The sequence below is a fragment of the Emydura macquarii genome, unplaced genomic scaffold (assembly GCF_026122565.2).
Source record: "Emydura macquarii macquarii isolate MOO-44397 ecotype Brisbane River unplaced genomic scaffold, CSIRO-AGI_Emac_v2 contig_212, whole genome shotgun sequence".
Lineage (NCBI taxonomy): Eukaryota > Metazoa > Chordata > Testudines > Chelidae > Emydura > Emydura macquarii.
The window spans coordinates 11,188,866-11,201,764 of NW_027130349.1; the positions used below are offsets into that span (position 1 = coordinate 11,188,866).

Below are 12,899 nucleotides of genomic sequence, written 5' to 3' on the forward strand. Positions count from 1 at the left end.
CCTTACAGTCAAGTAATAGGAAGATTCAATTAGTGATTTAAATTGTATAAAGTAACAAATGTTATGGAAATCCACGAATTCTTAGAAATTTCTCATACTTTCTCTACCCACTCAGATTCACTTTCGTAAGTTGCAGCATAAACTGAACTCACCGAATTACAGTAGAACCTCAGTTCCAAACACCTCGTCAGTTCGTAACTCTGGTGTTCGTACCTCTGAGTTCTTACTTACTGTACTTAAATATAGCAGCCTCTAGGCCTGATCCCAAAAGGTGCCAGACACCAGCTCTGAAGTGTTTGCAACCTCAACTGCCTGGGAGGGCTGACTGGCTTCACTGAAAGTTGAGGGTACTCAGCACCTCTCTTTGTACTTTTCTGCTGTTCACAGCCTTAAAAATGCGTGTCTTAGTATTATAAAGATAAACTTTTCATGGATAATTTGTATTTAAAACCTGTTCTAAAGCTGCATATTTTAAACCTTTACCAAGCAGTAATCCTTGAGAAAATATCAGAACCATTAATTAACTATTTGTTACTTTTAATGCCTGATTAGGTATGTTTGCATGAAACAGCTGCAATTCAGAGGAATTCAGCAATAAAGGAATTTACAAAACCTTTATTTTATGTGTGTTGATATGGATTAATTTTCCCTCTGTCTCAAAGCAGAAATATTTCTATAAGGCTTTGTAATGATTTAATTAACATTTTGGGTTTTTTTCTTCAGGGCAGTGTCTGTTTCCTCCATGTCAGAATTCCAGCGTTTGATGGATATTTCTCCATTCCTCCCTGAAAAGACCTTGCCTTCATCTAGTAGCAAGGAGGATATAACACCACCTCTGTCCCCTGATGATCTGAAATACATTGAAGAGTTCAACAAAAACTGGGATTATAGTAACACCAGGAACCATAGTGGGGCTACAGAAAAGCCTGCAGAAACCTGGGCAGAAAGGACAGAGATTGGGAAAGTAGGAAGTGATTCAACTTCACATCCATTCCAAGCATCATCATGGTACCTCACCACCACTGTCACTATGACAACCAATACCATGACCAGCCCAGAGCACTGCCAGAAGCAGCCACTGAGGAGTCACGTTGTAACAGAAAAAATAGGAGTCAAAGTCTTTCATAGTCCGCCAGTTGTCCGTAGGTTTGATAACTCAGTGATAGCTGGTAACGGAGGGAAAAACAAACAGGTTGAGCCAGACTTTTTGTTTTCTATGACCAAAGCTAAAGGGAATGTGGGCGAGACAAAAGGTGCTAACTCAGATGTGTTTGGGAGATGGTCTTGTGATCTCACCAAACACCATAAAGATTTTCTGGACAGCGGTCTTCATCCTATTGAGCATCCTGTTTGCACTACTGTGGGTTTTGCCTCGTCCTTGCAGAGCCTAGACCTGTCCAAAAACATGAGTGACGATATGAAGGAGGTAGCTTACTCTGTCAGAAATGCAATACGCTCTAACTCTAATTCAGCAGAGCCTCAGTTTAAGGACACTGCTTGTCAAACCAATGGTGTAAGAACTACAGGGACACAGACCACGCAGACGATCAGTGTTGGCTTGCAGACGGAAACCTTGCGCAGCATCACCAGCAGTCCACACAAATGTCTGACACCAAAGGGGGGCTCCACACCAATCTCATCACCATCAAGAAGTTTAAGGAGCAGGCAGGTGGCCCCTGCCATCGAAAAGGTCCAGGCCAAGTTTGAACGCACATGCTGTTCTCCCAAATATGGTTCTCCAAAATTACAAAGGAAAATCCTTCCAAAAACAGATCAGCCAAATAACCGGACTTTACCAGGTACACCTCAGAAAGGATTCAGCGAGTCTGCTTGGGCTAGATCAACTACTACAAGGGAAAGCCCAGTTCATACCACTATCAATGATGGCCTCTCCAGTTTGTTCAATATTATTGACCATACACCTGTTGTTCAAGAGACCTTCCAAAAATGCACCAGGTCTAGCAGCCGATCTAGGTCAGCAGAACCCAGATCAGAACTGGGGCCCATGCAGGATACGTGTACAAGTGCCCGTGGCCGATCACCCAGTCCCCTCCGTTTGGGTGCAGAGATGGAAAAGGAAGAAGGGTCTGAGGTGACAAGTATCAGGCAGGACTTATCTGCTCCTCCGGGGTATACACTTACAGAAAATGCTGCCAGGATCTTGAATAAGAAACTTTTGGAGCATGCCTTAAAGGAAGAGAAAAGGCTAGCTTCACACAGTCCACCAAGTCTTAGCAATGACAACAGCACAGGAGAATTAGTCAAAGCAGAACCAGGGTCCATTGAGGTAATGAGTTTCTTTTATTTCTATAATTAATTATTCTTTTCTTTCAGGAAATGTGTTGTTAGTTCTTTTATTAATTGTTATTATAATTAATTAATTTATTATTATTTTATTTGTATTGCAGTATCTCCTGGAAGCTTCAGTTGCAGACCTATTGTGCTAGGCACTGTGCAAACACGTAATAAAAACATGGTCCCTACATCAAAAAGTTTACAGTTGAAGTAGATTATGTTTTAAAATATTACTTAAGTAAAAATTTGCTTTAAAGAATAAAACTGACATATGCTAGTGGCTCTCCCCAGAATACCAGGAGTAAGAGTTTCTTGTCACATTGGAAAGTACAGATGTGCTAAGCACGGCAGGTTTTGAGGGAATTTTAGTATTATCTTGGAAGAGAGGGTAATAAAATTTCTGTTCAAGAATGGGTAATTTGTTTTAACAAGAAATGAAGAGAATAGTACATACATTTGATTTCCCTCCCTCTCCTTCCCACAGGAGTGACTTTACTGTAAGTTTTGTGGATATTTCTGAATAAGCTTGGCTCTGCTGTGTAGATTCATTAAATGGAACAAAACTTTAAAATTTACTATTTCAGCCTTGCAAAATTATCATGAAAATTGACCGGTCAAGGCACAAACCTACCATGACAGTGAAGAAATACCTATTGGTATTTTACTTAGCTGTCTAAAAAATTTACTATTCATGATGTATCCCAGCAGGTATGCATAAACATCCTGGGTCAGATCTCCAGCTACAGCCAAGGGGAGTGTGTAACACAAATCGGCATGGTGTGCAAAGACAGGCTAAAGCTCGATTTTTAACAATGATCTAACATTCTTTGCTGGTTAAGATTTATGGGAAAAGGTGTGGCAAGATAACTCTTAAAATGTCTTAATACCTCTGTGGGTATCCTCAACCCCTGCCAGCTTGGTTTGTAACCTGGGTAAGGTACTGTCATTTTGGTCAAGGAACTTGTCTTGGTGATGGAGAATGACCAGTGATCAAGATTTCTGCCTCACTCTGGCCCCTTTATATCACTCCAATAGCCAGAACTCCTCTATATTCTAGTGAATGTCAGCTGCTGGAACACCCTCTTGGGATCATAGGCAGCGGGGTGCAATTTAGAGATGCTCTGTGTCTGGTCTAAGCGCAGAGGGCAGAACCAGTGGTGACACTGGCCCATGGCCAGCCCCAGGATTAGGGAGTTGCAAAAGTGGCATGATGTTCAGGTGGACTGAAGGATCTGTTCCCAGCTCTCCATGATGCTACTACTAGATTTCTCAGCTGCCTTCTACACAATGGATCATGAGGTGGTGTTGACATTCCTGCTGTGCCTGGTGGGCCCTGCCCTTAGGGGGCCTCCTTCCTTTCTGTTAAAAAGTTCCAACAAGGCAATATTGCATATTAACTCTTCTGCCCCAAGGATTTTTCTTGGTTACTTCAGTTGTCTATGCTGTCATCCCTTTTATTCAATGTGTACGTGAGACCATTAGCAGAATTAATGAGGAGATACTAGCTGAAGCGTTTTCAGTTTGCAGAGGACATCCAGCTCTATACCTTCATCTTGTCCAGCATGAAGCGTGTGTGGTTGAGTGCCTTCTTCAGTGTCTATGTGAGGCTGAGGTATGAATGAAAACTAGTTGGCCAAGACTCAGTCCAAATGAAATGAGATGATTACAGTGGGTTGGGGGAATCAACCAGAGAATTCAACTGAAATTTTGTTGTCCTTCTTACTCCTACCTTATTATGGCTGTTTGTCCATCTTTCTTGACAAAATTCTCAAGTTTGGGGTCTGGTTAGATTCCCAGCTACGTCAAATAGCAGCAGTGGAAGGACAACTTTTCTCCACCGTGCTGTGGTCAGAGGGTTGTGACCTTCCCTCTCGGACTTGGACTTGGCTACCATGATTATCACCTCTAGCTAGGACTGCTGACGTGCTGTACATGAGCCGCATCCGTTTGGAAGTGGCAACTGGTGCAGAATATAGCGTCCCCCTTGTTCGGTGGAGTCTCTCACCGTGAGCATGTGACACCTGTGCTCTGACTGTTCCTTGGTTTCTGGGTGGAGTTTACAGTGCTGGTGTTGACTTATTAAAACCCTCAATGGCCTGGGTCTTACCTGCCTGAGAAACTGTCTCCCAGTCTTCTGTTGTCTCTCTGAGATCAGTGACCGTGCTCAAGCTAGAGGTCCCCGGGGTATTAAAAAAAAGGAGCAGCTAGCAGGGTATTCACCATCAGGGCCCCTCCGCTTTGGAATTCACTCCTCACCATGGCCCCAAATAGCACCACTTTGTTGACTTTCAGGGCATGCCGTAATACCCTGTGTTCTAAACAGGCATTTAAAGACGGAAGAGGGAGGTTCTAGGGATTTGAGGGGTGGGAGATTTTGTCCTGCAATTTTTCTTTTTGTGACTGGTTGATTTAAATGGGTGACGTTTGCTCTTGTTTTGTTTTTAATATAGTTATGGGACATATTTTCAATTGATAGCAGAGTGTCTAGATCCTTCGAGTAGGTGCCCTGTATGTTTAAATTGAAGAGTGTGTGTGTGTGTGTGTGTGTGTGTGTGTGTGTGTGTGTGTGTGTGTGTAGAGAGACACACGATTTTTGCATTATCTGTAAAAATGAAAGAAAGTATGCTTTGTGCACATACCTCAGAATAGAAAAAAAAATGGAGAAAGCAGCTTTGCTGTCTTGGGACATCCTGGCTGTTTCTATATTTTCTGCTTTATTTGAAAACCAGAAGTATAACTGATGGATTACTGTTCCTTTATAATTTCATTTATAAAAATATGCACTATACTCTCTCAACTTCACCTCAGCTTTGCCTTCAAGATGTCATTGAAAACTCTGAAATTCCATTTGTATCTTTGAAATGTCACAACCAATTTCCAACCTATGAAAGCTGATGATGTGCCACATCACCACAAATTGCTGTTGGCAAAACATGGGCATGGTGTGTGGTGATCGGCCATACCTGATGCCATTTACCAGGTAGTCACAATGCTCATTGCAGACAGCTGCAGCTCTTTGAAAATGCTCAACACCAAAGTGATGCCCGTTGCCTAACTCTTTGGATGTCAGGCCTCAGAGCCGTCCCAGGGGCCATGTCCATTTTAAAAGCTAGATTGTGTCATTTACAGCACACTGCTGTGTTAGAGGGTGGTGCAGAATTTCACCACTCCAGGCAAGGGAGGCATCAGAGAGACATTGCCTCAGGCAGGCACAATTTCTTTTGGAGCTTTCCCACATGCAGGGGTTGCACAATGTATTCCATTTGTTCTTTCAGTGCACCAGCCTCATGAGGAGGTGAGGCCATGAGACTGCCTCTTTCCTGCCCTTCTGCACCTTCCCTTGAGCATCTTGCTCTCCAGGGAGGAGTAGAAGGAAGCGGCTCCTCTGTGCCCAGAATGCAGGGACTGGGGGACAGTATGGGAGGCTCTTGCACAGCTACACACAGAGAACGAGAGGCTTCTTGCTTCCTCTTTGCAAGGCCCACTCATAGTTTGGCACTGAGTAAACATTTGGTCTTGACAGGTGACTACATGGGTTACAGCCATAGTGGCCTGGCCCCTCCCAGGAATGTGCCCTGTTCTCCTGAAGGGATAATGTTGTGGGCTTCACTCTAATGTGTTAACTTTCCAAAACGCGGTGGGTTTTAAGAAACGTATTTGTGGAATGTTGATTTGTTGTTGGAAATGAAACTGTAAATAAGTTTAGCAACTGAATATGCCTTGGGTTACTTATGGGTTCAAATATGCCTTAGTGAGATTCTGCTGTTCAATGAATGAGCCTCGCCTGGAAGGTGTTCTGTGCTGAGCAAAATGCCATGTGAGTGCTGCTGCCTCTCTGTGTAGGATTTTCGCAGTGCCTCTTCTTTACCTACCTATCTCCAGCCAATAGAAGTGAGCATCATATCAATGAGAACATTCCCTTCTTTGCAGTCATGGCATGATCGATTAATGACTTTAAAACCTGCATGGAGCACCAGTTGGCAGCTTTTTTACTTTGAACTTCTGGATGTTCCAGTTAAGTTATTTCCTTTTACATTTCTGCTGAAACTATGGAATTTATTTTTAATATCTAGATACACACAGTGGTAATAGCTCTGTTTTCATTCTAACTTGCCCAGAGCTGCTTACCAGCAAATTCATATCCACTAGATGCAGCCTAACAGTGCCTTATCCTGCTAATTCACTAAACCACTATTGTAGTAGCTTGTCCTGGGGTTTATAAACATTGCCATTGATAATTTTAGCAGGCTAGATACAAAAAAGCAACACAAAGATTCCTTTTCCAGGCCTGGTAGGTACTTAGAGCATTACATTGATCACACTGTCATACTGGGTTTGAGGAACAGAAAACACTGCTGGAAGGAACATCCAGCAAGAAACCTAGTCTTTCCATCTCTGTTCTCAATGGCAGAGTAATTGCTGAATTTCCTCAGCTGAACCACTCAGGATCGGGAGGAAGGAAGATGGTGTTAAAATAAAATGCTTTTTCTTCAACTGAGCCTCCCTTTTACTGTCTTTGTGAAATGGACTAAAAAGGGAGGGTGAAGCACATATCTACCAAAGCCTTATATTGCTAAAGAGTATCAAAGTATCAATGGGTTTGTCTTTGTTACAAACTTAGAGACATTCTCTCACCTAAAATGAAACAAAAGAAAAAACAACCCTACAGTATTCCTCCCTCCCGGTAACATTGTTTTCCCAGCCCTACATCTGAATAGGCAAAGGAGAGCAGACCTCTTTCTCTACTGAGAAGGAATGCTTGGATTCTTTAATCCCATGTCCATTTCTAAAACGGTGCTAGGTTGGTTGGTTTGTTCTCTTAATCTGATGGTCAGTGTCAGGTCACACCTTTCTATTAGCCCTCCCATGAAATATGGTAACATGATATGAGCCGATAGTGACATCTGAAGAGCTGTTTTTGCTGAGTATAATCTTCACTTAAAAAAACAAACAAACACTGTCCAACCTATTTGCTTTCTTTTTTCCTTTTCTTTTTTCTTTTCTTCTGTCCAGTCCAGAACCAAACTGTCTTACTAACTGCCCCCTGGGGACTCTAACCTTGCCTGCCTCACTGCTGTAAGTTCTTTCTACCTTGTTTCCAGAACTATCTGAAAGCTTTAGTTTTGAAACTTTGGGTTAGTGGAGATAAGTAAGTAGCAATAACAACAAAATACTTGAGGTAACCAAGAACTTCCAATAACAGCTGATTCCTACAAAGTTCTACCCTTGAAATGTTTCCTACTGACTCGGCATAGTACATTTTAAAGAGGCCTATTCTGCCTTCTGCCATCATTATGTGGAACAAGAACGTTGATGGCGCCCATTAACCTCATTGAAATTAAAAGGGACACTGTCAGGTCAAATTTATCTGAAATTTAAATTCTGTGAAAATAAGCTTTTCCAAAATCCAGGGCCAATATAAATGTATTCAGGGTGCCTCCGGCCCCCGCCAAATTTCCAATGGAAACAATTTTCCAACAAATACTCTCAACCCTGCAGTGTTTTTAATTCTAATATTGCAGTACTCTCTTATCTTAGCACATGAGAATCTAAAAGTGAAACTGACTAGAAAAACATTTGAAATTGTCTAGTCCATTTTCATTGTCTAAGTTTAGAAACAATTATCAGAATAAATTACCAACAGGAAATTAGATTTTGAAAACACCATAGATAACAACATCAATTAAAATTGAAGTTGCATGAAATTTTGATTTTTAAAAATATTTTGACAGTGTCTTTTTAATTATTTATTTAGTTTCCTTCACACATTCTAAGAGAATAAACCTGTAAGTAGGATTAACATGCATTTAATCATAACTTCTAGAAGAGATTCATTTTGCAGCCAACACGTTAAAAGACTATGCTGCCAGTTACTTGTGTACCTGAAGCAGCAGGAGTCATTCGTGCAATGTGTGTTGTGTTGTATATGGGTATATCACAGATAAGAATGAGGTGGACTTAATCCTGCCTTTCTGTAAAAGATAACCAACATCTCTGGCTATATTACATACATTTGTTTGAATTTGGAGATATAACACTGACTCCCTGTCAGACAAATGAAACTAGGTTAGGATGACCAAATGCAAACAAAGCTAGAAAAATATAATTAAAAGCTGCTATTTCAATAGAGACCAAGACACAAACCAGAAAAACATATCCTCAACTCTTCCTGTTGTGCCTCCTGTAGATATCGGTTCATGTACAGACTTCCATTAGCAAGTCTCAGCACAGTACAACATACTGTGTGTTCCTTAGGCACAACAGGACAAGATGAACTAAGGACACAGAGGCAGTATCCTTACTAGTGCAGATTTATGCTTCAATCTTAATGCTGTTGTTTTAACAGAGAGTTATTTTTAAGTTTATAGTAGAAATGTGTATATTTGCACAATCTACATATGTATATGCCGCAGACACACGCAGCCTGATGTCCTCTTAGCTCAGAATGCCATCATTTTGTCTCTCTTGTTCTACAACATTCATCTTCCCTCCAATTTTATTGTCTGAGATACTTTTGTATCACATAATCTTGCTTGATTACAGCATATCATATCATGTTACCTAATTCAGTGTTTCTATCCTTAGTCACTTTCCTCTCTCTCCATACATGGCATGATATTAAACGTTTTTATCTCCTAATTTATTGCTCTACAGTTTTGGGGTTTTTTTTGTTTTGTTTTGCTTTTTTCGCTTATCATTCCATAGCTCTTTCTTTGCATCGTGTGGTTTATAAGCTCTGCTTTCATATTTTGCCAGTTTATAGTGGATTTTATTACTGTAATTTGTACATAACTTTCATACTGTACAGCAGTCTCCCCTAAGTATACATTTCTACATGTTGACAAACTCGGCTGATTTGCTTTTATAGTTTCTAAGCTATACAGTAAGCCTCAGAAATAAAGGATTTTTGCTTTGGTAGCATGAGGCAGCCCTGCTTCACATAATCAGTCATCTTGATATAATGGGCATGCAAAGCAGTGTATGAAACCTACCTGTTCTGTGGGAGAAGTCTATAAATATTAGAAGTAATGATCAACTTTTAAATATAAATAGAGTGCTGGTGTGAAAAATCACAAGTGCAGTTTGTCTCTAATTGCGCAGAAGGCCTATATATCCTGCTGCAGTGAAAAGATGTTGTAGTAAATGCAATTTTCAGACCTGCAGATTTTCTTCCTTTTTTTGATTGTGGATATCCATTTTTAACCTCCAGTACCACTGAATTCCCGTAACTCAGGCTGAGTCAGTTGGCAACAAGGACTGATATGTTGTAGATAGTCAGTTCAAATGATTAGGCAAGCCTCCCCTTTAATGTAGTTGGAAGAAGTAACTAATCCCACGCTTAGAACACTCCAGCTAAGCAAGTCTTTCTTGCATTTCAGTCTGACCTCTGGGGTAGATGAATGAGTGAGTGCCTGCTTTTCACCTCACTTGCAAATGCAATGTCGGGCACTTTGATCCCAGTTTAGCATTTTGAAGCAATGTGATGGATAGTGAATTATCATGCAAGTATATCTTAGTTCTTCTTTGTAGCCCAAGGAATATTAGCAAAAGGAAGTTTGTCAGCTGCTTCAACTCACCAAAACCGTCTCTCTTTCCTTCTTCCCTTTTCTGTTCCATCAGTCACAGACATAAATTTAGATATTTTGAGCCTGTGTGCAAAGAAGTGTACTTGCTTGCTTTTGTTCCCTAATACAACAGATGTTTAGTTATAGTTTGGTTTTTTTGTTTCTTTGCACATGTAAGTGGGCAGTATATGATTCACTAATATTTTTTCCATCTGTTTGTTGCAAAGGAACTACCTTGTTCCGCACTAGCTCCGTCCCTAGAATCGTGCTTCTCCCGGCCAGAGAGACCAGCAAATCGACGCCCACCTTCAAGATGGGCTTCACATTCCCCTACTGCCTCACAGTCTCAGTCAACTGGAGATTTGACTTCCTCTGAGGAATATGGAAGCAAGGAACTGCTGATGGATAACCAAAACCAGTGATGCAAGCCTGCATGAATTATCACAGGAAGAATTCACTGTAATTTGCATTTTAGCACCATCACCGGGGCCCATCTTTCTCAACAAAGAAAGATCTAGTCGTTGAGGTCAAATAATGTTTTAAAGCTCAGCTGCTGAATGTCCAATCCATGAAACAGCGGTGTTTCTAGAATGAAACAGTTAACGTGCCTGTAATAACTTAATTTTTTCTTATCTCAGAAAACTATTTTTGTCTCCATCTTTTCTACAGACAGTATATTAACAAAAAAGGTTAAAATGATATAAATATAAAAAATAAGATTTAAAACAAAATGTACATTAGGTTTTAAGGGAATCTGAATGCACTCTCTCTCCCCCAGTACTGACTGCCTTTTTGTTATATTTGCACTGTTACGTTTTTTATTTTGTTTTTTTGGGGGTTGCGTTGGTTTTTTTGAGGATTTGTTGTTTTGTTTTCCCCATGTAAAACTAGGGTCTTTTGAAAGTTAATTTTATTCTATTTTAATGTCAGTGTCACCAATTTTAAAAGAAGAAGGTTCTTAGAGATGCTTCATATTGTCTGAAGCAGTAAATTTTAAGTAGTGAAGACAGACATTAAGCTAGTTGACTAGAATTGAATTAAATAAGTTGGAGGGGAATACAGGTAAATGCAACACATTTAAAAGAGAAAAGAATGCCTCAAAGTCTTGTGAAATTAGCTATATAATACACATACAATACTTGACTTGCATGCCTTTGGGTTCCTAGCACTTTAGTGCATGTACATACTGCTCCTCTACTCGTACCATCACATAAATGTGAGTCAATCCGTTTCACTGTATTATGATTGTGAAATTACCTGTACTGTACTTTTATTGTTGGTATTCTTGCATTGACTATACAAAAAAAAGTTTTTAAATTATTGTTAACAATTCAACTGGCTATGTACAGTGATTACTGAGAACTTTCTTTGTTTTGGGAAAACACTGAGAACTCTGGGCATACTAAATTGTAATTGGTCTTGTTTAAGAGTCTGTTTGAGACCATGTGGAGTGGAAATAAAACCCTCAGTATTTACAAACTGCTAGAGTGCTTCAGAATGTTCATTTCTGAGCATGAGTCCTCCAGGTTCATTCAAGTGAGAAACCTTCCTTATTCATAAACCTACAAAAGAGAAGGAGCAAAAGATTGTTTAAATAATTGAGATATTGACATACATACACACAATGGGTCTGATTGAATATCCAGTGGAAAGATCTCCCCCGTAGACTTCAGGAGACATTAAATCAGGCCCTGTATGCAAATATAATAAAGCCAATTTAGAGGATTTCTAGTTTTCTTTACTGTACTCTGCAAAATAACAGATGGCAGGACCTTTTTCCCCCAACTCCTTTGATAAATTATTTTTGTAGTATGGTTTCCAATCGTTTGTTGGTGTGAAAACAAGCCCACATGCAATATAAAAAGTTCTCTAAGCTCAGTTTTCAGGAAGGTTTCTATCTTTTCTCCAGAATGGACTCTGGGCTCTAAGAAATGAGGTATCAGAAATGGTACAGAGAGAAAAAAACATAGACAAACATAGTAGATATGATTTAAAACTATATAGTTGAGAACTTGAATGGCTAAAAGATTAGACAGTTAGGAGACACTACATCTAGTTAGCTGACAACAGGTCATTTTGGCCTGATATCTCTTTAGAGGCTTCAGAGATTAGCTGAATGGCCAGTGTTTTTTGGCTGAGCTAGTTTGTTCTCCAACTTCCTCTGCTGGTTTCCTTTAAGGAGCTTTTGTTAGGACCAGTCCTCTAAGAGAGCCAGCTGGGATCCCTAAAAGGATCACTGGTTAGCTACAAAGAAGGGGATATCTCCCTCTTGCCATCTAATCGTCTCATTTATAGGAAGTTTAAGACAGGTATTAATGGAGAATGCCCTTTAAGAATATACTCCTTGTAAGCACAAAAGCAGGCTCCGTCTTAGGCCTTTCTTCCCCATCAGCACATTGATTAGAAGCGTGATTGCTAATCTGATTTAGAAACTTCCACCTCTCAGCCATTAGTATGAAATTGCCACCAGCCCAAGTACATAGTGATTGAAATTCAGTAGTGTCATATGGCTGGCTAGTGAACTATATGAAAAGAATTAGTGCTCTCAGTCCAGCTCAGGAGGAACAAATGTTCATATTGTAAACCCATCATCACCACAGGCACTGAGTGGTAGTTTCAACAGAGAGGCTAACAACTGCATGGACAATTAAACTGAACTACAGTTTCTATCCCAGAAGTGGTCTCTCCAGGTCAGGACTGAGGTACGTTGACTAGAAACTGGGGAAAATCATACTGTCTCCCTTTGCTATACCTGTTTTCAGAGTAGAGAAGCTATCTGTCCCCAAGGCTTTCTGTTCAGTACTATGGTGAATATTAAATTCACACACGTTAAATATAAAGACATCATCTTGATTTTTTTTTTTTTTAAACTTCAGTCACCACCAGAATGCCAACATTTTTCCAGGTAGCACGTGGAGGTATTCTGAGATATTGCTATCTCCTACCTCCCAAAACTGTTTCTAGGAAATAATTTCACAGTCTCCAATACCACGCTGGTGGTAACTGTCCATTTAAGGTTTTATTGCAGTGCCCGTTTCC

At 40.2% G+C, this 12,899-nt stretch overlaps 1 protein-coding gene across 2 annotated transcripts in view; it reads left to right on the forward strand.

Moving 5' to 3' along the window:
- MTCL1 (microtubule crosslinking factor 1) overlaps positions 1 to 11,339 on the forward strand; it is a 166,531-nt gene extending 155,192 nt beyond the window's left edge. For both annotated transcript variants that reach the window (XM_067547669.1, XM_067547674.1), the window contains exons 14-15: positions 724 to 2,287; positions 10,088 to 11,339. In XM_067547669.1, the coding sequence (XP_067403770.1) occupies positions 724 to 2,287; positions 10,088 to 10,282 (1,759 nt within the window). In that variant the 3' untranslated portion in view covers positions 10,283 to 11,339. The remainder of the gene's footprint in view (positions 1 to 723; positions 2,288 to 10,087) is intronic.
- The last annotated feature ends 1,560 nt before the right edge of the window (positions 11,340 to 12,899 follow it).